The sequence below is a fragment of the Corvus kubaryi genome, unplaced genomic scaffold (genome assembly GCF_017639235.1).
Source record: "Corvus kubaryi isolate FWS band 111438036 unplaced genomic scaffold, C.kubaryi_AGA036_p1.0 37398, whole genome shotgun sequence".
Lineage (NCBI taxonomy): Eukaryota > Metazoa > Chordata > Aves > Passeriformes > Corvidae > Corvus > Corvus kubaryi.
In genome coordinates this window covers 3,043,316-3,068,687 of record NW_024581137.1, presented here as the reverse complement: position 1 = coordinate 3,068,687, position 25,372 = coordinate 3,043,316, and the positions used below count along the sequence as shown (strand labels likewise).

The 25,372-nt window shown below is 38.7% G+C and overlaps 1 protein-coding gene across 11 annotated transcripts in view; it reads left to right on the top strand.

The window, feature by feature from the left end:
- The window catches only part of GOLGA4 (golgin A4), a 75,815-nt gene that overhangs the window by 11,598 nt on the left and 38,845 nt on the right, over positions 1-25,372 (top strand). For 7 of the 11 annotated variants that reach the window (XM_042044545.1, XM_042044544.1, XM_042044542.1 and 4 more), the window contains exons 3-11: positions 6,150-6,248; positions 12,191-12,256; positions 13,398-13,712; positions 15,754-15,801; positions 16,171-16,227; positions 19,291-19,389; positions 19,917-20,055; positions 22,712-22,899; positions 23,881-23,964. In XM_042044545.1, coding sequence (XP_041900479.1) covers positions 6,150-6,248; positions 12,191-12,256; positions 13,398-13,712; positions 15,754-15,801; positions 16,171-16,227; positions 19,291-19,389; positions 19,917-20,055; positions 22,712-22,899; positions 23,881-23,964 — 1,095 coding nt within the window. The remainder of the gene's footprint in view (positions 1-6,149; positions 6,249-12,190; positions 12,257-13,397; positions 13,713-15,753; positions 15,802-16,170; positions 16,228-19,290; positions 19,390-19,916; positions 20,056-22,711; positions 22,900-23,880; positions 23,965-25,372) is intronic. The other 4 variants (XM_042044548.1, XM_042044550.1, XM_042044547.1 and 1 more) reach the window with 4 other exon arrangements.

Below are 25,372 nucleotides of genomic sequence, written 5' to 3'. Positions count from 1 at the left end.
CTGTACACTGAGATACTTGTACCAGTTGTAGTCCTCAACAGCCTTCAGCCTATAAATTCAGTGCTTGAGATTAAGGACAGTATGGGCTAGGGAGATGATTTGCTCTGGAGTATCACAGAATTGGTACGATGGGAAGGAACCTCTGGAGGTCATGTAGTCCAACTCTGTGCCAAGGCAGGGTCACCTTGAGCAGGTTACACAGGAAAGGGTTGTGTCCAGGTAGGTTTTGAATGTCTCCAGAGATGGACACTCTATGACCTCCCTAGGCAGCCTGTTTCAGTGTTCTGCTACCCTAAGTATAAAGAAGTTCTTCCTCATGTTGTGGTGGAACTTCCTGTGGTTTAGTTTATGGCCATTACTCCTTGTCCTGTCGCTGGGCACCACTGAAAAGTCTGGCACCATCCTCTTGACAACCTTCTTTGAGGTATTTGTATGGATTGATTAGATCCCTTCTCTGTCTTCTCTTCTTTAGACTAAAACAGGCCCAGCTCCTGCAGTCTTTCCTTGTGAGAAAGATGTTCCAGACCCCTACTTATCTTTGTGGCCCTCTGCTGGATCCTCTCCTGTACTTCCTTATCTTCATTGTACTGAGGAGCGCAGAACTCGATACAGCACTCCAATGTTGTCTTATTAGGGCTGAGTAGAGGGGGAGGATCACCTCCCTCAACCTGCTGGGAACAATCTTCCTCATATACCCCAGGATATAGCTGCTAGGGCACTGCTGGCTCGTAGTCAACTTGAGACTCCACCGAGACTCCAAGGTCCTTCTCTGCAGTGCTGCTCTCTAGTAGATCAGCCCCCAACCTGTACTCATACTTGGGATTATTCTTTTCCAGGTGCAGTCCCCTTGTTGAACTTCATTAGGTTTCTCTGTGCCCAATTCTCCAGCTAAAGGTCCTGCTAAATGGCAGCGCAGCCTTCAGGTGTATCAGCCACTCCTTCCAGAGTATGTTTGAAACAAAATGTTGGAAGATCTTAGTAGGATTTCTATCGCAAGCTTCAAGTGTGATATGATGGCTTTCTTAGGATTAGAGAAGGGTAAAGAATGACTTATATCTTTCCATGTTCTGTTTACGGTATGCTTCATCTCAGTTGATTCTCTGCTTGTCTAGTTTTTTTGATCACAGTACCAGCTTAGTGCTGATGTGATGCTAGTGATACATTAGACAGTATAGCACCAGATGTCTTTAATGTTCCTGAAGCTGTCAAGATAATTCAGAGTGGGTTTTAGGACAAATCCTGAAGCACAAGAATCTTTTGTGGTAATACTACTTAATTTTGTCTGACTAGCAGCCTGTTTCTTGTCTGTTTACAGGCAGAGGTGAATAATTTTTTAGCGATTTTTAATACCCCTTTCCCTAACACCCCTGCCCCTGAGTTAACTAGACAGTTTGTTCTTAAAGTCATACTGAATAGATGGTAGAAAAAAAAAATGAAAAATGCAGATAAAAACACATGTAAATATTGGAAAGCATTAAATAGTGTAATTACAGGACTCACTAGAGAGCTCTGCCTGTAATTTAACTAAATATGTAGCAGGTTATGAGCTGTCAGAGTAATAATACTGTAAGCAAATCTTTAAATATTTTCATTATTGGTCACTTAACATTGGAGAGTGGAGGATGAACTCACTAATGGGCAAATGCAACCAGTTCTAAATGTGTTAAAGAAATACCACTCTTGGACCATGACTGAATATATTCTGTCTTTCATAACTATTTGAAGTGTGAATCTCTCGTCTTGGCTATTGAAGAGGAAATATTTTGAAATTTAATATTGATAGAGTGATCACTGTTTTGCCGCAGTATTGTTCTGCCCTTCTTTATTTGTAGGGTTGGCTCACAGAATCACAGAATTAAGCGGGTTGGATAAGACCTTTTAGATCATCAAGTTCAACCTGTGACCTAACACCACCTTATCAATTAGACCATGGCACTAAGTGCCACATCCAGTGTTTTCGTAAGCACCTCCAGGAACAGTGACTCCAACACCTCCCTGGCCAAACCATTCCAATGCCCAATCACTCCTTCTGTGAAGAACTTCTTCCTAATGTCCTCCTAAACCTCCTAAACCTAAACTTCCTCTGGTGCAGCTTAAGACTGTCACTCGTTTCCTGGGAGAAGAGACAGACCCCCACATGGCTACAATCTCCTTTCAGGCAGTTGTAGAGAGTGAAAAGGTCTCTCCTGAGCCTCCTTTTCTCCAGGCTAAAGAACCCCAGCTCCTTCAGCCACTCCTCATAGGAGTTGTGTTCCATACCCTTCACCAGCCTTGTTGCCCTTCTCTGGACATGCTCCAGCATCTCAACATCCTTCCTAAATTGAGAGGCCCAGAACTGGACACTGTACTCAAGGTCTGGCCTCACCAGTGCTGAGTACAGGGGAAGAATCACTTCCCTGGTCCTGCTGGCCACACTATTCCAGATCCAGGCCAGGATGCCTTTGACCTTCTTGGCCACCAGGGCACACTGCTGGCTCATGGTCAGTCTGCCATCAGTCAGCATCCCCTTTCTGCCTGGCCACTGTCCAGCCACTCTGTCCCCAGCCTGTAGTGCTGCAGGGGATTATTGTGACCGAAGTGCAGGACCCGGCACTTGGTCTGTTAAACCTCATATCATTGGATTCAGCCCATGGATCCAGCCTGTCCAGGTCCCTCTGCAGAGCTCTCCTACCCTCCAGCAGATTGACATTCACACCCAACTTGGTGTTATCTTCAAATATGCTAATGGTAGGCTTGATCCCTTCATCCAGATCAGTGATAACGATTTTAAACAGGACTGGGCCTGACACAGATCCCTGGGGGACCCCACTAGTGACTGGCCACCAACTGGAGGCAGCACCATTCACCACCACTGTTTGGGCCCGGCCATCCAACCAGTTCTTAACCCAGAAAAATGTGCACCTGTCCAAGCCACGGGCTGCCAGCTTTTCCAGGATTATTCTGTGTGAGATGGTGTCAAAGGCTTTGCTGAAGTCCAGGTAGACAACATCCACAGCCTTCCCCTCATGTACCAGGCAAGTCACCTGGTCATAAAAGGAGATCAGGTTGGTTAGGCAGGACCTGCCTCTCCTAAATCCATGCTGGCTGGGTCTGATTCCTAGGCTGTCCTGTAGGTCCTGTGTGATCGCACTCAAGATGATCTGTTCATAATGTTGCTGGGCACTGAGGTCAGGCTGACATGCCTGTAGTTTCCCGGATCCTTGTTTTGGTCCTTCTGATGTATGGGCATTACAATGGTCAGTTTCCAGTCATCTGGGACCTCCCCAGTTAGCCAAGACTGATTATAAGTGAGGGAGAGTGTCTTCATGATCTCTTCTGCCAGCTCCCTCAGCACCCTACGATGGATCCCATCTGCTCCCACAGCCTTGTGAGCATTTTAAGTGGCTCAGCAGGTCACTAACTGCTTCCTTCTGGATTTGCAGGGGGTCTATTCTCTGTCTGTCTACTAGCTCAGGAGGCCAATTGTCTTGAGAACAATCTGTCTTTTTGTTGAAAACTGAGGAAAGGAAGGCTCCTTCCCTTCTGTGCTTGCCTTTACTCAAGAAAGAGTAGGGCAAAGCTGAGATGATTTAGAAATGTTCTTGCATCTGATCAACATCAGTGAAACAAAACAGAATTTTAAATTGCATTCTACTCTTTTGTGTAAACTTTTAGTTACAATGGAGACCCTGGAGTTGTACGTCTGCAAACTCAAGCAGTGCTGCATCAATTTCCTTTTTCTCAAAATCATAACTGTAATATGGATTGGCATATTTTAGGCAGTGGATGCTTTGGATCTTCTTACCCTGTTAAAACAGGGTTGCATATCCCTATCAGTCTACCAGATAGTTTGAGTGAATTTTTAAAAATGAACTTGTGCCATTGCTTAAAGTTCTTTGTCATCTTACCTGTATGTTTTGGGTTTTATAATGAACATTTTATGAAAGAATGGATTTGAGATTTATGTCTGAGCCTCCTGAACTTGGCTGCACTAACCCGGTCATGGATTTCCAGGGATGACTGAAAATGTAACAGTTCATAGATGCTGAACAAACTGACAGACCATCTTTTTTGTGGGGGATGAACTTGTTAGAGATCAAATAGAAATTCTTCTTAATGCAGGCTTTTAGTGTACTAAATAATGCGATTAGGATTAGGCAGAGTAATGCTATGGTGAAATGTCACAACTTAATCTTTTGAGCACTAGCAGGCTGTTACTGTGAAGAGATAATTTGAATTGTCTGTGATTCGTGAAGTTCTTGATGGTCATGTTAGAAGTGATTTAAGCTGAAGATAATATATGTTACATGTTGAAAATGTTCATAATCTTTTGGTTAATAATATTTGTGTAATCCATTTATCAGTGCTTTGCAAACTGTTTCATCTTCTTAACCTTTGCATGTTTGGTCTTCTCCAAACGTGCAAAGTAATTTTTATCCTAAAAAATATCATAATTTTATTTGTGAATTTGCATGCTTCTAATTCATGAGACAATCAGGCTTGCTTGTAGTATTGCTGCTGTATGTTTGTACACTTGTGTATACCTAGTATATGTCTTTTCTCTTATTGGCATATGCCCTTTCAAGAGGAGCAAGAGCTTTTACGACCATCAACACTTGAAGATTTTCTGGAATTATCACTTGTCAGTTTCCTTATTTTTGTCTTGTCTGAAAGCTCAGAGGAGGAAAAAACTTAAGTCTTCTTCACCTGAAAAAAAAAATACCCACACATGTGCCCATATATATATGTACATATATATATATATATATACACACACAGGTACATATATATATACATACATATTTACACACACACATATATATATATATATCAGGAGCTTTAGCACAGCTTACTCTTAAGAATTATACTTCTAACAGGCTGAGAGAGGACAACAAACTCAGTGTGTGCTTGCTACCACAGTGAATGCACAGGGCAAGTGTGTTGAGGCCCCAGGGGAGTGAAGAAGATTGAGAGCATGAAGAATGTGACCATCTTTTTTATTAGCAGCTCATCTTTGTAGTAACTTAAAAGTGAGAAGTTTCAGTTGAGTTTGTTGGACATAACTAGTTATTGGCAAATTTGAGGTTGTTTATTGTATATGGCTGTCACTGAACATTTATTGCTTCTTACGTTTTTTGAAAGGGTTTTGTGAACATAAATTGAAAGTCGTGTAGCCTTTCAGATCTAACCCATGAAAATATTATTCTATCTTAATTTGAATTTATGTAATTAATCTGCTACAGCACTGGAGTCAATGTAATCGTCACAAAAAAAAGTAAATTTAACTCCTAACTTATATTACTATTTGATTACTAAAAGTACTGTTTAGTAACTTGATAGAGGGGTTTGTCTCATTATTTCAGAATAATTTTGTTTTATTTAGTGTTTTGGTTCAGTCAGCAGTTGAGTCTGAAATCTCAAGCTGTAAGGAAGTTAAACCTTGAACTTCTGCATGTCAGTATGAGCATGAGAAGAATATTTTTCTCAACTCAGTTACAGCATCCTAAATGCATTAGATTGCATTGCATTACATATATATATCCAATTTGAATTCAAATTCCAGTCTCTTCACTTCATGTTTTCACCTCTAGGAATTTCTATCTCTTCTTAGATACTGACTTGATAATTCAACTCATGGTATTTTTACAAAATAGTCTGCTAGTAGTTTAAAAAAAATTGTAAGGAATTTTTTAAAATGTAGACAGAATTCTAGTGTATAAGAGCACTAGATGATAAGCAGTCAAAAGCAAACATTTTATATTGTGTATAACTGAAATACTGATAGAATTTTTAGAATAATAAGTTGTTCATGGATACCTGAGAGCAAATAGGGCTCAGTGGCGTATGAAGGCAGCTTATCCACAGAAGCTTTAAAAAAATTACAGTATCAATGCCTGAAACATAGTTTTTATCTTGGGCTAAACTAGGATCTGTCTTTTAAATAGCATGCTTGTTTATTTCTAAATTATCAAAACTGTACTTTGGCTGTTCTGAAATGATCTAGTGCATATTTTCTGATTATGTCTTCCCTTTATCAATATCTGTTTTCTCATAAACTGCTGTATTGTTTTATTACATTTTTAATAGCATGGAAAAATTGAGTAAAATTTTGCAATGTTCTTTATTGCTTGATTTATTTTCATTTTCCTCCTTTTTGCATGGAATGACAGCTGTTAGCGGGGATGATAGCAGAACCTGCTTTTCTCTCTGAGTATACTATCTTTGCTTTGGATCCCACCAAACAACCTAAGCCACAGAGTGACGGTGTGGTGAGTCCTCCCCACCCCTCCTAGTGATGCCTTTAGCAGGTGGAGGAGAGTAATGTACTAGAAGGCAAACTTAGTTGCTTGTGGCTTGTTCTCACAAAGACCTCTGTCTTAACTACCTTGTTGCTAACCCTGCACTAAATTCCACAGAGTTAGTACCTGATAGCTCCTGGCTGGTATGCTGTATGATGTGAATTTACTGTAACATTAAAAAATTAACGTATTTTCTCTTATACAGGTAACAATACTCTACACAAATTTAAATAACTGTTGCACAAGTTTGTATGTTTGTTGCATAGAAATTTCCTCTTCGTATTTGTGTATGTCTGTATGTATTTCAAGACAAATGGATAGAATTAACATTGGGATTGGTTATGTGTAAAACTTACATGCTTTTTGCTGTGTACAGTGAAATGTAGCATGTCATTTACGACTAATGGTAGCAGGAAATAATTATTTCACATAGAGACAGAAGTTAATCTATGTTTAGTTGGTAACCTAGCAGTTACCATTGTGAGGATGAATAGTCTTTTTTTTTTAATAATTAGATTTTGCTTTAAATATATGTTTCTTTGCCTGGAAATGTTGTCTTCACCATATATAAGTGGGAAAGCTCGGTGAGAAGAGGCAAGAATTGAAGAAAAAGAAGCAAGTATAGGGAGGACTTCTACTTCCTGATATAGGCACATACAAAGCTGTATTCTTATTATTGGCACAGGACTGGAGTGGCATTTTTCACATGCTTCAGAGACATGGCATTCCTGAGTCCATAGTGATTCAAAGCACACTGTTTTTTAGAATCCCAGCTCATCTTGGTACTTTGTGATTACTTTGCTTTTCTTGTTTAGTAAGTGCTCTTTTCCTGCTCATGGTTTAAAATGACCAGTCACTGAAAGCTATAACAGGGTTGAAATTTAATAAGCAGGACATAGCACAGCACACCATGTTGCATTGGACTTGTCTCTCTCAGCCTAAGCAGGATTGGACAGAAATAGTGATTAGAATGGTGGTCCCTGGAAAGTGTATTCTGACCATATTCCAGGTCCAGCAATCGCTACTTAAAGAGTCACTGCAAATTTAATTAAGCTTTTTTAGTTTTCACTACACAACAGAATTACCTCAAAAAATTCATTTCAAATAACCTGTTTGTGTGAATGCTCAAATGTTGTCTTTATGTGGTCTTTAATATGTACTTTAGCGGCATATTTACTGGCTTGCATATTTATATACAAGACTGCATATATGCAACTAATTATAATGTAACAATTATTGGTAATGTGTTACCAGTGTGTATTAATATGTTACCTGTAAAACTCATTTTGTTCTTGGAACTTTTTGAAAATTATAGAGCACAATAAGAATTGGGAGAGGGAGAAAACAATGACAGGAAAGTTTATGGAGAATAGGATGACTGATTTAAAAAATACATATATTAAAGAAACACCCACATGATATATGTTTAGAAAACCTAGGTACACAAAAAGTACAGGAGAGGAAAGTTTCGCCAACACACACAAATACATACTAATTCTGCTAAAACAAACCAGTATTTTAACTGTATATGTAATCTGAGAGTGAATGGCATAGAGAAGTGACTGTAATGGTGGATTTTTTTGACTTAGATGAAGTTAGTATAAACTCTTTACTAACTAAGCTGCTTAGGTTTTGTTGCATGAAGAAAGAGTTCAAAATATTCTTGGACACAGTGGGGTTTTTTGTAAGGAAAAAATTAAAGGAAAATAAGGGAAGAAAACATGTATTAAGCTCTCCTTCTTTTCTCCCTCCATAATTACTCAGTTTTGGAATACTTGAGAAAGTATTATTATTAAAAGCAGTAAAATGTTTTTAAATACAGACATTTAAGCTTTCACTTGTCAGGCTTGCTCATCTATTTATACCTTTGAGAAATAAGTATGATTTTGCATTTCAGAAATAGGGAAGTAAGGTGGCACAAATGTTACTGGAACACCCTAATGTGCTCCAGTTGAAACTGAGCTCTGATTTACACACCTTCATAATAAAAAGCAACATTTTTATTAGAGCTTGTAAATATAGCTGTCTTTGGATAGAGATATGGATGTTATGTTCTATGAGTTTGTAGAGGAAAAACTTCCATTGGTCTCCAAAAACCCTGATGTAACTGCTGGTTTTAAGACTTTCAAAATGGCTGCTTGTGCTCTGTGAGTCTAATTTTGCTGAGAGCTTTCTTCAGGCTTATGGAAGGCTAGGGCTTTTAAGCTTTTCAAAGCCTCTTGGATCTATACTTATATATAGCAACTTCCATTCATGCTTACCATTCAGCATGTGGATACCCAAATACAATCCTTTGCCCTAGAGCACAGTGACATAGGCTTGCAGCAGCCAGATACCTATGGTGGTCCATTTTTTATATAAAAGATTACTAGTTTATCTCTTTTATTATTTATACCAATAGAAAGTCTAACCCCAAATATAGGTTATTCTTTTGTTCCCATAGATTGTATACAAAGATACCTGCATAATAAGTAGGAAACTTTTCAAAGTGGCAGCACTAGTTTAGTTTTGAAATTACATTTTTAAGGATCTTTGTAGGTCCTTAAATCGCAGCTTTTTAAGCATCTTCACAGAAAGGAACAGCAGCCATGGGTTTTATATTCATAAAAACCTGATTAAATTTAATAAATCTACTTAATCTTGTGTTTTAAAATAGATGTTAAATATTAAATTATACTTATTAATTACATGCACAAACCCACCCTAGTTTGCTTTAACTCTTTTTTATGTGTATCAGAATGCAAGATTTTTGAGAGAAGTGTGTGTGGTTAGTTTGTAAGTCACAGAATCACAGAATTAAGTTGTTTGGAAAAGATCTTTGAGATCATCGAGTCCAACCTATGACTTAACATCACCTTGCCAACTAGACCATGGCACTAAGTGCCACATCCAGTCTCTTCTTAAACACCTCCAGGGATAGTGGCTCCACTCCTCACTGGGCAACCCAGTCTAATGCCCAATCACTCTTTTTGTGAAGTCTTAGTAAAGTATTCGTCTTCCTCTCTTGTGAGTCCTATAGTAGCACAGCAGATGCTTTGTAAATTATAAAGCAGATGATAATTTTTTATTTGGATTATCTTATAATTAACTTTTCCTGTTAGGAAAAAAACCCAAGAACAGGTAATGGAGCCAAGAATTCAATGTAGAAGTGCTTCTGTTTAAAACCTGTAAAAACTGTTAATCCACTAGGAATAAATCCACTGCCACAGGATAGTGTTCTGAAGCAGAATGCAGGTTTTGTTCAAGCCGGGTGAAGCACAGTTTCCAAATCCAGACTTCTTGTATGGCTGGTTATTGCTCATTTTTTTCTTGTCTGTGTATGGGTAATTGCTCATTTCTCTGGTTTCCTTAACTATCTGGATTTCTCTTTGTTCTGTGGTATTTCTGTACTACCTCAAGTATGCTCCGTGTCAGACATTTTTGAAGCCCTTTTACAGTGAATCATTTCTCTGCCACATTAATGTTCAGATATGCCTATCTGGATATCCAGAGTAGAAGCTGTGAGTGTGATCATGTAGGAGATGTATATACAAGGGTGATTATGACTGAGATTTCAGTTCTAGGTACACTTTAGATTTTGCAGCTTTCATATAACTGTCAGGGTACAGCTTGATTAAAAGTTAAGAGTTACACTGCTCTTAGGTGAATTTACTAATATTTTGTTTGACATGCCTCAGTGTTTCACTTTTCTTGAAAAAATCCATGTCCAAGATGGTTTCTAGCATATTCTGCTAATTCAGTTGGACTGGATTTATACAGCAAAAAGCCATCTGGATTTGTGTAAGTTAAAATCATAGACTATCCTGAGTTGGAAGGGACCCACAAGATTGACCCAAGTCCATCTCCTGGCCCTGCACAGCACAGCCCAAAGAATACACTATGTTCCTGAGAGTGTTATACAATCACTTCTTGAACTCAGACAGGCTTGGTGCTGTGACCAGTTATCTGGGGAGCCTGTTCCAGTGCACAACCACCCTCTGGATGAAGAACCTTACTCTAATATCTTAGATACTTAATCTTCCCTGACAGAGCTTCATGCTGTTCCCTTGGGTCCTGGCACTGGTCACCACAGCTCCTACCCCTCCATATCCCCTCATGAGGAAATTGTAAACTGTTATGAGGTCTCTCGTCAGTCTTCTCCAGGCTGAGCAAGCCAAGTGACTTCAGCTGCTCCTTGTACAGCTTCCCCTCAAGGCCCTTCATCATCTTTGTAGCCCTCCTTTGGATGCTCTCTGAAGCTTTGTATCTTTCTTATATTGTGGTACCCAAACTGCACACAGCACTCGAGGTAAGGCTGCACCAGTGCAGAGCAGAGCGGGACAATCCCCTCCCTTGCCTGGCTGCTGATGCTGTGCCTGATGCACCCAGGACATGGTTGGCCCTCCTGGCTGTGCAGGCACTGCTGACTCACATTCAACTTTTTGTCAGCCAGGACCCCCAGGTGCCTTTCTGTGGTGCTGCTCTCCAGCATCTTGTTCCCCAGTCTGTCTGTCTGTACATCCAGGGTTGTCCCATCCCAAGTGCAGAATCCGGCACTTGTCTTTGTTAAACTTCATGTGGTTGCTGATTACTCAGCTCTTTAATTTGCTGAGGCCCCTCTTCCAGGGCCTCTCTGCCTTCAAGGGAGTAAACACCTCCTCTCAATTTAGTATCATTGTCAAACTTAGTGTACCTTCAAGTCCTGCATTCAAGTCATTTATGAAGATGTTGAAGAGCACAGAGGTGAGGATGGAACTCAGCCTGTGGAACCCCACTAGTGACAGGTCTCCAGTCTCATGCCATTCCATTCACTGTAACCCTTTAAGCCCGACCCATGAGCCAGCTGCTCATGCACTGCATGCTGTATTTATCCAGCTGTATGCTGGACATTTCGTCCAGAAGGATCCTGTGAGAAACAGTATCAAAAGCTTTACTGAGATCCTAAAAGGTTACAAGTGGCTTCCCTTGGTCAGCTCTGTGGGTAACCTTGTCATAAAAGGAAATCAGATTTGGCAAGCAGGAGCATCCCCTCATGAGCCCATACTGGCTGTGACCAGTGATTGCATTGTTTTGCAGTTGTTTTTCGATAACTCCCAGAAAAATCTTCTCCATAATTTTACCAGTCAATGAAATTAGACTAAGAGACCTGTAGTTTCCAGGGTCATCTTTCTTGAAAATTAGGACTGGGTTAGCAAACACCTGAACACAGAACAAAGAAAAAGGAGGATAGACCGGCTAGGAGCAGAAATGTCCAAACTCTGTAAAAAGAACCCCAAACCAATAAAAAAAAAACCCCAAAACAAACAAACCAACCGACTCAAGACTATTGTTTTTTGTTGTGTTGGTTTTGTTGTTTTGGGTGCGAGTTTTAAAAATGTATGTGTGTTTTGTTTTCCTTTGGGAATGCAGAAGTTTTGTGTAGGATGTATTTTCTGAAAGTCTGATTTTCTTCCCATGCTTGTTTGGAGTTTTAAACAGTTTGTTAGAAGCACTTCTTTTCCAGTTAGTTTCTGCCCCCCCAGTACACTGAAACAGAAAGATGGTATTACAGCCAACTCTTACTGATACTGGCTGTAAATACCAGTCATCAATTAGATTTTTCCTGCTAAAATTTTGTCTTTTTGTTGTTTCTTTGATTTGTCTGTAAATGTTATATAAATAATTATTGTGAATTACTTAATTGGAGATGTCAGTATTTGCAGATGTCTCGTACTAATCCATGCACACATAGCTGCTTTGTAGTTCTGCATATTGCAGCAGTCTGTTCTGAATTTAACAAACTAGCTTGTTTGCATGAAGATATCTTAATAAGCTTTCTAAAGAAAGTACTAAAAACACAGGCAAAGAAAAAAGCATGGATGCTGTTTCTAGGAATCAGTGAATTACAGTCCTTGTAGTCTGTTTCTTCTAACGGTTGTTTTTACCTCCTACAGAACTTAACTAAACAACCACTTCCTGGAGCCACAGAAAACAATGGAAGTGAACCTGTCTCTCCACAGGTATGTGGAGGGCATGGGGAGTTTGTTTCCTCCTTCCCTACTGTGCTGTCTTTGTGTTACATTGGCTTGAGTGCCCAGTATATATCTTCATGCTGAAGTAGGGATGATAAGTACTTGCCTGTCAGGATGCTCGGATATTTTCTTTGTGTGTAATGCCATCAGCTGCTATTAAGTATTGTCACTGACGTGTGGAGGTTTTTTTTTTTTTGGTAAGGGCAGGTTAGCAGAGTGCCAGCATTGAGATGCATCTTGTTGCACACCCGTCACGGGATACAGAGCATTAAACTCACTTTCAAAAGTAGAGGGCCTATTGCATGTCTGGAAAGCTACCTTCTAGCTGAAGGAAAAGAACTGATAGGCTAAAAATAGTGTCACTAGTGACAAAGATGTAGGTCATTTTTTAATATTTGTCAGGGAAACATTTAGCTTGCTGAAATGGGATTAGCAATGGCTCCTGGCACATGCCTCCCAATATTTGATTGTAGGGGCAACATTGTGTAGTAATGCTTTTACATCACTTTTGTAGCACCAGCTGTATAGGTTACCACAGTGCAGAATCTTTTGGTATAGAATGAAGTCAGTACTGTAGCTGCATAAATCAATAATTTTGTTTTATGTAAAAATCATAAGCCATTTAAAATAAAAATAAGAAAAGGACCGTTCAAGATGGCTTGCTAGAACTAACGATCATACAATAATAACTTCTACAATCAATTTCTTTTCTTCAGCGTAGGAAAGTATCTGTGTCTTTAAGATAAATGTAGTCTTCTCTTTAATACATCAAGAAGTGAGTCAGTTATCTTTTTCAAGTTTGAGACAAAAGTAAATAACCATTTATATTAGTTACACATTCTTCACTTTTTAGGGGGATTACACAGAAATGCATTTTTCTAAAAGTTTAAATCAGAGCTGTAGTTTATTAGATTTAGTTGCTATCTGAAATTGTGCACATCTGGTGGTTGCATGCATGATTTTTCTGCACAAGGACATGATCTTTTAAGGAAATGGCAGCTGCTTGCTGTCATGTGTATGTTAGGCAACAGTAATTTATTTGCACAGGTCAGGTCTCTTTTCTGGACTTTAGTGTGTCTGTCTGCCTAAAAGCAGTGCAGAAATAATTACTTGCTTTGAATTTTTGCAGCAAAGTGACAGTCAGTCTTTTGCCCAGAAGCTTCAGCTTCGAGTACCCTCCATGGAGTCTTTGTTTCGAAGCCCAGTAAAAGAGACCCTATTTCGCTCTTCTTCTAAGGAGTCCCTAGTACGAAGTTCTTCAAGAGACTCACTGAATCGACTAGACTTGGAAGCCATCAGTCCCACCTTTGATTCACCTTCTGACATTGAAAGTGAAACAGAAGAGCCTCTGGGAAATATGGACAGCTTCAGCAAAGAGCAGTTGCTGCAGCGTCTGCGTAGAATGGAGCGCAGTTTGGGCAACTATAGGGGAAAATACTCAGAGGTAGGCAATGTGACTGGTTTAGCTTGGCAGAAAGGGGAAAGAGATTAGGCTAATAGATACTGCAGCAGTGGACAATCTTTTGTTTTCCTATTTGGAGCAAATGTTTCAACTTACAACTAACACAGAAGTTAAATTGTTCTAAGTCTAGTTATTTTTGACCTAGATAAGTCAAATGTTTTTCTGGTAATAAAACATGTAAATCCTTCTCTTGTTTGTAAATAATTTTCTGATGTCAGCAATAGAGGTAATTAATGGTTACTCACACAGAGCAGGACTATTAAGATTTCAACTGAAAGCATCTAGCGGGGGGTGGAGTTTGCTACAGAGGTGAGCATGACTTGTACTCCCATGACAGCAAGTTTACTTTTTTTCTGAAACTTGTTCTTGAAATGCACAGTGTATATTCTATCCATGTGCAATAGGCAAGCATTTTGTTTTCAAGAAATAAGTTATATTCTTCATAATTTCCAGATATTCCCTGGGAGGAATCAATTCAAACACCTTTTTTTTTTTTTTTTTTTGGTATTTTAGTGAAAACAAATTATGTAAGTAGTTTCACTACTCATTTTTCAAATTACGGGGGGAAGTAAAGCTGTCTAACTGATGGTGGTGTGTTGGTATTGGGTTTTTCAACTAGTTTGGAGGTTTTGTTTGATTTTTTAATTGTTTTTTGAAGTGTGAGGGTGTTGTATTTAAAACTGGATGTTTGCACTGTTTTTTACAGTTCTTTTAATGTTTGCTGCCCTCAAATACAAAAATTCCTGTGCAGACTTTTGTCTACTAGTGTCGAAATCCCTGGAATCTAAAATATGCTACAGTGACTGCAGTATTCAGAATACGGCTGAAACAGCAGTTGTTTCACAGTGATTTTTCCTTCACTTCCAGCTAATGTAATAAGTATTTTTTGAAAGTTTATGTAAATAGTAGTTGCTAAAATGAAAATTCTTCAGTTTGTGGGTTTGTTTTAGTGCCTTCTTGGTTGTTTGGAGTTTTTTAATTAGTGTAATCTGTCCAGCAGTTCCTAACTTTCTCTGTCAAAAAGGCTTGGTTTTTTTCCCTGGTTTTGTGAGTTTCTTCAGTTCAATTTGAAAGAATTGTTTTGCTGGAACTTGGAAGAAACTTGTTTCAATACATAATGAGTAATTAAGGCAGAAATATTTTTTCCCCTCCTAAAGTAGGATGCAAAGTTAGCATCTCAAAAATATGGTAAAGGAAGCCATCCATAGCAGTTTCGGTTTTCTTTTAAGGGCAAAATAAATATGACTTTGAAATTAAAAGTAATTTTGAATTTTGAAACTGTTTTAATTTGTTTTAAATAAGAATTTGAAGATATATTTTGACATGCTGATTTCTGTTTTGGGTGTTGAGATTTGTTTTTCTTAAATTTTTCATCAGTTTGAAAACAGAATGTTCTAATTCCAAGTGCCATTATGCTACTTCAGCTTTGGCAGTTGTATTCAAATATTTAAGTAAACAAAGTTGTGCAGTTACTTGTTAAGTCCTTTTGTCAGCTTACAGTGAGAAATGAAATACTGTCCATTTTCAATCTGTCTTTGCTGGATATATGCAAAGCACATGGGATGAGAACATTACACAGACCTTTTTTTGTTATTTAGAAGTGTATTTTTTAATGCATCCTCTTTGTAAAATTACTTTTACTTAATCTCTCTGGGATATGTACTTTTACAAGTGGTCATCTCTGTGGGGTAGTTGTCTGGGATGTAACTTTCTGATACTGTTTGGTTTTGATCCCTTGTGTTGAAGGATGGTGTGTGGTCTGTCTTCTCAGGGAAGGGAAAACTCTGTATGAGTGCTGAGTAACATCACTGTTTCGTCATGTAGGCTTTTATTTTTTTAACACATTAGAGATATTTTATAGTTAGAAAATGGAAATATTAAGAAAATTTAAGTATGTTTCTATGAAAAGAGCATTCTCAAGTGGAGTAAAGAGTTTGAAAATACAGGTAGTGATACAACTAAGGAGGTTTGATGGCTATATGCAGATGCATTGTCATCTTTATATCCAATTTGTGTATTTTAGCTAGTGTCTGCCTATCAAGTTATCCAGCGGGAAAAGAAGAAGCTGCAGGTAAACATTACTTTTCATTCTCTCGTACCTGGATGCTTTTTTGAATCTTAAAATGTGTAGTGCCAATACAGATTTAATTTTCAGTGCATTGTGTGTGTGTAACAGAAGATGGTTTCTTAGGTGGGATTTCTAAGGAAGCTAAGCTAAAATTATTTTGTCAAAATAACTGTGAAGTATTGTACTCCAGCCTTTTTTTTTTTGCATCAGCTGACTTCAGGGGATAGATTGATAGATTGCCAAGCCACAGTTGGCAGTTTATGACAATACAAAAGAGAAACAAATCATTACATCTGTTAATTCTTCAAATTTATTTTCCATTTTAAAATTACATGTAACATACCTGATCTTTATTCTTCGTTTTTTCTTAAGAGCATACTGAGTCAAAGTCAGGATAAAGCACTTCGCAGAATTGGAGAACTGAGAGAGGTAATTTCCTTTATTGATTGCATGTTTACTTTATATCACAGCTACATAGGATCTTTTTCTGCCTAGCTTTTGACTTTTTGTTCACGAAATATTTTCTATTACAGAGCAGGGTATTTTACTGCTTTTTTTTGTTTTGTTTATATGGGGTTACTCCTCTGGCTTGTTTCCCATTCAGCGGCTTATTGCTATACTCTTAAGACAGAGCAGTGCATCACCAACTGAACTACTTCTCTTGTTCATTGTGAAATAGGCAGACGTGTGTGTGGTTCTTGCAGTATTGTTGGGCCCAGCCATAGATGTCCTTCTGCAATTTGTTGCTCTTTCATTACTGACAAATAGTAATTCAGGCAAACACAAGTGATAGACACATTTTTGTAAAGATTTCAATGACTATTAAAAAATATTCATCTTTATCTCAGTTGTAATACTTACATTGTTTTATGGATTTTGGTATAGTTTGGTTTCAATCGTAAAATCAGTTAGGTTGTGTTATGACTTGCCTCCTTAGGTTATAGTGAAATTAAAAGAAGAAGTTCTAGTGTATTTGGTATTGATAATAAACACATTGGACTTAAAAAACATGTATATATGATCAGGCAGAACAGATTAAAAAGGCAAGTTCAAAAAAGCCATATTGTCAAACCCTGGTGAAGCACAGTGTGAAGCTGAAACCATTTTATTGCCTCAGGAACCAGTGCAGCACCAGGTTTGGAGATGGGCATGCAACGTTCTCTGTGTGTGCTCTTACCTTGCTGGAGAGCTGGGTACCATTCAGCCCAAAGTCACAGGCTTTGTCTATGACTGCATACCTGCTTCTGGTGTGTGCCGTGTCGAGCAGCAGCATTGGCATGGAGGTTGCAGGAGCCATTAGGCCGTGGTGAGGTCCCACCATGAGGTTTTTTTTACTGAAGGCAGACTCACTCCAGGCAGTTGGGTGTTTTGCCCACAGACAGGGACCAGGACCTGTCCCCTTCATAATGAGGGATGGTGACTGTGAGCATCTGGCCATATGTGTACTCAAGGCTCAAGTTCACCCACAAGGAGCTATCCCTGTGACTAGTCAGGAAGGCAGTCATTTCAAAGGAGTTCACTGGCAAATCGCTGGGTACTCTTCAGCAATCCAGGGAGTAATTCAGGTAAGCAGGCTGTGAATTGTGTGTGTGACTGGGTTAGCATTTTGGTTCACATCTGTGCTGCTTCTGCCCCAGCAGCTGAGAACAGTGGGTCAGTGCTGGTCATACCGTGCTCATCCGTTCTGTAGCCTGTGCCTGGGCTGTCACCATGTCCTAAGCTAAACTGTCAGTGCATAGGAGGGAAAAAACCACAGCGTTACTGTCAGAAGTGGCTTGCCAATGTTATGTCTTTTCCAGGTCACTACAATGTCAAATGAAAAAGCTCATTCTGTGTTAGGTCCATATCTGCATGCTCCTGTAGGATTAGTTTTCCAGTTTATTGCTACTCATTAAAGTCAGGAAGGCATATGTGGAACAGAGTTAAATCTTTGGCATATGACAAAGGGTTGGACATGTGCATTTTATTTTTCACTTCTGTCGTAGTCTTTGTGGTTCATATATGTAGATAAGTTATACATATATTCCTGATTTATTTATATACATTTGTATATATAAATTTCGTGTAAAATTTAATTTCGTTCTTACCAATCTTGTAGGTTTAAAGATTCCTTCAAATCTAACACTGAAATTCTTTTTCATTAATTGATACACTTCAAAAAGTGTTTTTCTGGTCCTTTGGAAGCCCAGGTGTTGCAGCATAAGGTAAAACAGGTAATGAAGGAAAAATTACAAATAAAATGGTAAGTTTCCATTGTGGAAGCTAAAATGGTCCAAGGTAGTTCATTCATTGATGTAGTAATTTGTTATCAAAAATTAATTTTAAAAATCCTTTTCTTCATCGTACAGTCCATTTTCCCCATAAATATGTTGAATCAGGCAGGTTTCTTCAAAGAGGGCCACGTAAGAGTAAACTAATCTTCCTTTGAGGCTAAATTGACAGCGTGATATAGTCCCTAGAAAACAATGTGGTTTTGCTTACTTGGTTTTTTCCTATTTGGAGTAATTCCTCAAAACCAGTCTTCAAGCAGTCTTCAGTGTTCTCTTTCTCAGAAAATGATCAGAAGGGACTTTGAGATCCAAAGAGGACCATTTCTGTGTTGGTTTCAATAAATCTATTTGACACTTGTTCTCACACTGACCTGCTTTGCTTTGTTTGGAAGGAATTGCTTCTGAAGCTCAGAAGCGCAAAGCAGAAGTGTGATCAGTAATTGCTGAGAACATGAGGCAATGCAGTGTTAAGAAGTGGTATAGCTGGAAAGAAAGGAATGGTTTTTGCAGTGATGCTTTCCCTCAATGTCCTGTCTGTGCATGACTGGACAGGCTCAGCTCATACAGCTGTGGTGTTCAAAGCTGGTATCAGCCTCGTCTGTGGCAGGTCATTCACTGTTGGAGGTAAGGGATAGACAGCGAGAGAGCATTAAATCAAGATTTAGAGTTGAAGGAGAGCAGCACAGGAAGCATCCAGTGCTCTGTTTTGTCTCATTTGCTTTTTCATCCTTTTGTTCTCTATCTATCATCCTCTGTCTTTGCCATGTTTGTGGGTGGTGATTGCTTTTATACAAGGGATTGTTGCGGAGTAACAGTCATGGAAACATTCTCTCCCTAGGGTAAAACATTGGGAAGATTATATGAATGAAATAAAAATATAAATAAAAAAGATTAAAAAGTTTTTGAAAATATTTGCAGTGCATGTGTGATATGTGTGTGGTTCTGGTTCTCTCAATAAACAGATGTGAATTAATTTAAGTACATTTATTTTCTATTTGAATTATAATTATTTAAAGAAATTTAAATGTTTAAACTTTAAAAGTATAGGAAGTAACTAGAAGAAACGTCCTTCAGGAAATATAAGACTGTGTAGATCCTACTAATGCGTTTAGGCAATATCTACAGCTATGAAAGAGATATTTTAGATATTGTTTCATAATACTTTGATAAGTCTTTTGAGTTCACATTTCAGTATTCATTTGAGGTGTGTTTGTATTATCAGGAGCTCCAGATGGATCAACAAGCTAAGAAACATCTCCAAGAGGAATTTGATGCTTCCTTAGAAGAAAAGGATCAACTTATTAGTGTACTGCAAACTCAGGTAAGATAATTTACCCAGCAGATGTTGTTTAAAACTGCTCTTCTTACTTTTTCTCTTTTGCTATATATTTCCTATAATGTATATCCATGTTTTATTATAATTGCTCTGAAGTCGTAAAGCTTCTTGTGAATTTAGGATTGTCTAGAAATTAAATGTGTCTTTGTGGTAGAGGATACCTTTGTAAACATCTCAATCATGTTAACTGTGATTGACTGATTTGCACTTAAATACCTTTGTGATGTTTTTGTTATGAAGACATCAACATTAGATGTCTGACCTAAAATTGCTTTTGTAAAATTAATGTGTTTTGCTTAATTGTTCTTCGTTTCTCTACCCATAGTCATTCTATTTTTGTTAATTGGAAGTGTAATTCTGACTTTTAAGAAATAGTAAAAAATTTCAGACAGATTTTTTCTTTTTCTACTTACTAATATCAAAATTAATTTAACTCTTTCTTGTTTTGAAGATTAAAAAATTATCTGCTTAGAATCCTTTGATTTTTTTAAGAAAAAGTACATTTTGTTTAGGTGTCGTTGCTGAAACAGAGATTACAGAATGGTCAGATAGGCACTGAATTGCCTGATCAAAATGTCCAATCAGAACCACAAGTTCGAAGTCTAACAAAAGAAGTCAGTGCAGAAAATATTGTGGAACCAGGAAGCAATGGTAGGTATTGTGGCTTTTTCAAAAGACTTTACATTTTGGGGAGTAAACCAGCTGTTATTTATGATGGAGTAACAATATTTAGGGCTGACCATGTCATAGTAAGGATATATTATCTAGAAGAAGATTGTTTTGGAAACAATGTGGCAGCTAGAGGACAGGATAACCCTTTTAAGAAACTAGATTTTCATAAGAATTCAGATCTGGTATGTCTTTCCTTTGTCAATATTGATAATAACATTGAAATTGTTGTTTTGTTGGTAGGTGTTCTTACTATCTCCATTTAATACAATTAAGGGATTCTGTCGCCCATAAGTGAGGACCTATCCCTGGAGTTTAGAGAGCAGATTAGTTGCCAGTCTCAGTCTTTTGTTTGTGAGCTTGGGGTTTTTTTCTCTTGTTTTATCAGAAAAAAAGTAAAAGCAAAGATCAATTTTGATATTCCTGCTGTTGAATAACCTAACTGTTCCTCACATCAGGAGGTTGTTTAAATTAATGGGATTCTCAGTGCTGTGTATATTTGATTACTGAGAAAGGGATGTTATAATGTTGATATATAATAAAAGTGTCGTTCATTGGTACCCTTCATAAAAGGTAGGGTTAAGACAGAGGCAAACATGCATCTTGAAGTCATACTTGTTCAGCATCTGCTATGGTTTTTGTGTGTAGGGATGATATGAAGTGTTAGGTGAGAGATGTTGTTATCTAGTGCCATGATTTTTGTATTGCTTAGTCAATAATGAAAAATCGTGTTTCAAGATGTTTTCTGTGTATGAGTGTGCTTCTGGACTATAGTGTGCCAGGCATCTACCAAAGCAGCTCTCTCACTCTCCTCCACAGCTGGACAGAGGAGAGAAAATTTCAAGAATTTAAATTGATGAGTTGAGATAAGGCCTGGGAGAGATCACTCACTGAATACTGTCAGGGCCAAAACAGGCTCGAATTAGAGACATGAAGTGAATTTATTACTAATAACATCAGAGCAGGATAATGAGAAGTAAAATAAAACAACACCTTTGCGGCACCTCTCTCTGCTTCCTAGCTCTACGTCCTTCCCCAGTGGGGCAGGGAGACAGGGAATGAGGGTTATGGTCAGTTCATCACCCGTGGTTTCTCCTGCTACACAGGGAGTAGTTCCGCTGCTCCACCATGGGGTCCCTCCCGCAGGAGACACTTCTCCATGAACTTCTCCTGTGTGAGTCCATCTCACAAGCAGCAACTCTGCCGTGTGAGCCCATCCCACAGGCAACAGTCCTCCCCCAACTGCTGCAGCATGCATCACTCTTCCATGGGGTGCAGTCCTTTGAAGACAGGCTGCTCCAGGGTGGGCTCCTCTCTCCACGGGCCTCCCACAGGGTCATATTCTCCTCTCAGGCATCCACCTGCTCTGGCATGGGCTCCTCCACGAACTGTGGGTGGATCTCTGCATCCCCTTGGTCCTCCATGAACTGCAGGGGCACAGCTGCTTCACCATGATCTGCACCACAGACGGCAGGGTAATCTCAGCTCTGGTGCCTGGAGCACCTCCCTCCACTCCTTTGCCACAGACCTTCATGTCTGCAGAGTTGTTCCCCTCACATATTCTTACTCTGCTCTTTTTTGGCCACAATTATAGCTGTGCAATAACGTGTTTTTCTTTCTTCTTAAATTTGTTACCACAGAAGCATTACCCCCATTTCTAATTGGCCCAGCCCTGACCAGTGGCACATACGTCTTTGGAGTTTTGCCCGGGGTTGGCTCTTCAGGACACGAAGAAAGCTGCTGGCAGCTCCTTGCAGAAGCCACCCCTGCTGCTCCCCTCCCACTACTGAAGCTTGGCCATGCAAATCCAGTACAATGCCAAATACTGTTGCAGCCTTCAGGGCATCAGAGCAGAAGCACACAGTAAAATACTACCAAATGTGCTAGTTATACAGAGTGATTCAAACTGAAAGGGAGTATGTTTAAATTATAGACATTAGAAAAAAGTCTTTACTGTGAGGGTGGTGAGGCACTGAAACAGGTTGCCCAGAGAAGTTGTGGCTCCCCCATCCCTGGAAACGTTAAAGGCCAGGCTGGATGGAGCTGTGAGCAACTTGTTCTAGTGTGAGGTGTCCTGGCCTATGGCAGAGGTTGGAACTAGATGATCTTTAAGGTCCCTTCCAGCCCAAACCATTCTATGATTCTATGAGTACAACTCAGAAAGATGCTAAGTATAACCTTTATCCTACTGAATGCAGTATTGCCAGCCTGGATATTTTAGAACTAATGTCATACCCAGCCTTGGGAAAACAATAATCTGTGTGTGTGGCACTTGAGAGGTGTGATTTGCTTTGCTTCACATTTTTTCCTACTTGTGCATATTCTGTTAGTAGCAGCAGGCAGGTTTATAAAAATCATGACAACTTTTTAATTACATAAAAAACCTTGTTGATTAATAGCTTGGTTTTGAAGCTGATAAAGTAACTGGGGTTTTGTAAGCTAATTTGGTGTGAAAGACTATGTTTACTATTCTGTGTATGTGTAGCGTGTGTCTGGCACTTACTGTAGGTACTAGGAGGTTTTGCAGACTTCACACTTTCTTTAGAGACCTATGAGTCCACTGCATTATGACTGATGAATGTCGATCTGCATTTTGGAAATGGTGTGCATATGATAATATTGGTATGTTGTCTTATAGAGGGTAACGAAGATTCTGTTAAAACACTGGAAACTCTTAATCAGAGGGTGAAGCGCCAAGAGAACTTGATACAAAGTTGTAAGGAGACTATTCAGTCACATAAGGAGCGCTGTGCCCAATTAACCAATGAGAAAGAGGCACTTCAAGAACAGTTAGAAGAGAGGCTTCAAGAACTGGAGAAAATGAAGGTATGGAAAATGCTCTTAGCTTTATGGGTAACTGTGAAAATATGGTAAGAACTCCAGTATTTCCAAAGTTTATTAATAGGGCAGACCATTAAACAAACTGTCCCTGTACTCTTTTGGAGATAAAGGTGCAAAACCCACCTGGAATTAATACACTGAGCAATTATTCTAGAGTGGTGAAGTAGCGTATGAAACCTTACTGTACAAATAACCATCAGAATGGTATCAGAAATAAGTAGTTGTGGGAAATTGGGATGAGAAAAAGACGGTCTTAGCACAGAAGACAGAAGGTAAAGTGAGAAAAGTGGAGCAGAGCTAAAACTTTAAGACACAGGGAACGAGGCATTAATTATATAAATTAACAGAAAAAAAAGAAAGGCAGAGCAGTGGAGATCACTATATGGTGAACACAAGTGCAATCCCAAAGCTAGTAAATTAATACTTTGCTCAATTTTCCTTTTAAGGCCATTAATGCTGAGTGTGGAGCATAAGTAAGGTGGCTAATAGTAATGAAACCTGAAAATGTGCTAAGTATAGCTATACTTAACTTTAGTTACAGAGATCAGATTCCCATCTCTGTCTTCATCTCTGAGCACTTAGCCTGGTTTGGAAAAGCTCTGAAAGACTTGAGTACTTTAAGGACATTTTCTAGAACAAGGCTAGTAACAATCATTTGTGTTGCATTGCTGAGATCCTCTTGTAAGCCAAGATGCACGTAACAGAGCAGAAATCTTAGACAGATTTCTTGTTTTACTTTAGCAACTCAGACCTTCATGTGTGGAGGGTCTAACAAAGCCTTCAGATCTCTGAATTGCTACAGAAGCCATAAGGCAGCCTACCTCTGGGAGATACAAAAATAATTTAAAACTGCCCACTTCAGTTTCCCTGGATTGTGTTCTGTGTTCTTCCTCCAAGGCATAGTACAGGGTAAGAGCCAAAGCTAAGCTGTTTGTCAACCAACTTGTGGTTGGGATCTTTTTTTAGGACCTTCACATGGCTGAGAAGACTAAACTGATTACGCAGCTACGTGATGCAAAGAATTTGATTGAACAGCTAGAACAAGACAAGGTAAACTGACACTTTACCGTGCCATAAATCAAGTCTCTCCTGATGGGAGAGAATTTGCTGAAAGTCCTTGCAAGGAGTTTCAAAGATAAACGGAGACTTTTTCTTTAGTTTCAATGCTTCCAGATAGTTGTTTATTAAGTCTTATCAGAGGAACAGAGCCACTAGTGTGACCCAGGTACAGCATAGAAGGAGGAAAAGTAGGAGTGAGACTAATTACCAAGATTTGCACAGCCTTTTAAAGATATTTTAACCAATAGTTACTAAAAACGTACATTATTTTCACTTTCTTACCAATTATTCAGTAACAGGACTAGGAACTGCAGAATTTTCTATCCAATCATTCCAAACCACTTTTACTGCAGAATATGGAGTAGTAGAAGGAGGAGAAGAAGGTTTAGAGAACAACAACAATCCTCCATTTTGATATTTTTTACTCTTATCTGTTTACTACAAAGAGAAGCCTAAAACCTCTAAAATTTTCACCCTGTGACAATCTTACATAGTAGTCTATCACCTAATTCACACCACTGTATTTTCTAGTTGTTGTCTGACTGTAGGTAATTTTTCCCAAGGTTTGAAGCTAAAACAGTGTTGTTCAGGGGGGTAAAAACCCCTAAAAAACAGGCAGAGAAATATTCTCAGCACTCTGGGTTCCTACAGTAAACGAAGCTGTAGGTTTTGAGGAAGATTGTTTAAAACACAAAATATCTGTCTTCTTGGTATTAGAAGCTGGTTTTAGTGGTCTGATGGTTTGGTCTATGTTTCAATAAACAAATAATTTAAGCTGCTTGAGAATTTAATTGTATATATACCATAAAGTGTAAGTCTGTTAGGCTATACTTAATACTGCAACATGATATTATTTAGGATGAAGCAGATATATTGAATACACTACTTGATGCCAACTCTAAAACGAACAAAAAAGCTCCAAACACAAATGAAGATGAGATACATTTAAATTAATTTAAAAATAACCAGTGAAGTAACTGTACTTTCGATAGAAAATGAAGAGTTTCTCAGTTTTTAGCTCCTTAAAAGTTTTTTTAATCACGGTCTTGGTACCTGGAGTAACTTGTGGTGGTGTCATAAGCGACATGACTAACATTGTATGGCGTATTCTCAAAGGAGAAGTACACGCTCTACAATGCTTTTAGTTTGGGTTTGTTTACAGAATACGTTTCAAAGGAGAGTGTCTGTAGTAGAAGGAGGAAGTTTTTGGATGGTCCATGGTTGCTGGAGTTCTTTTCACCACTAGATAAATTCTGGATACTCTTAAAAATAATCCCTATTCTTATCTTCTTTTTGTTAGCATTTTCTGTTTTCTGACATAGAAAAATCCCATGATCTCTGATCTTCTAGTAGCAGACTACAGTTTATTCCTGACAAGGATTGTGCCCTGGTTTGAAAT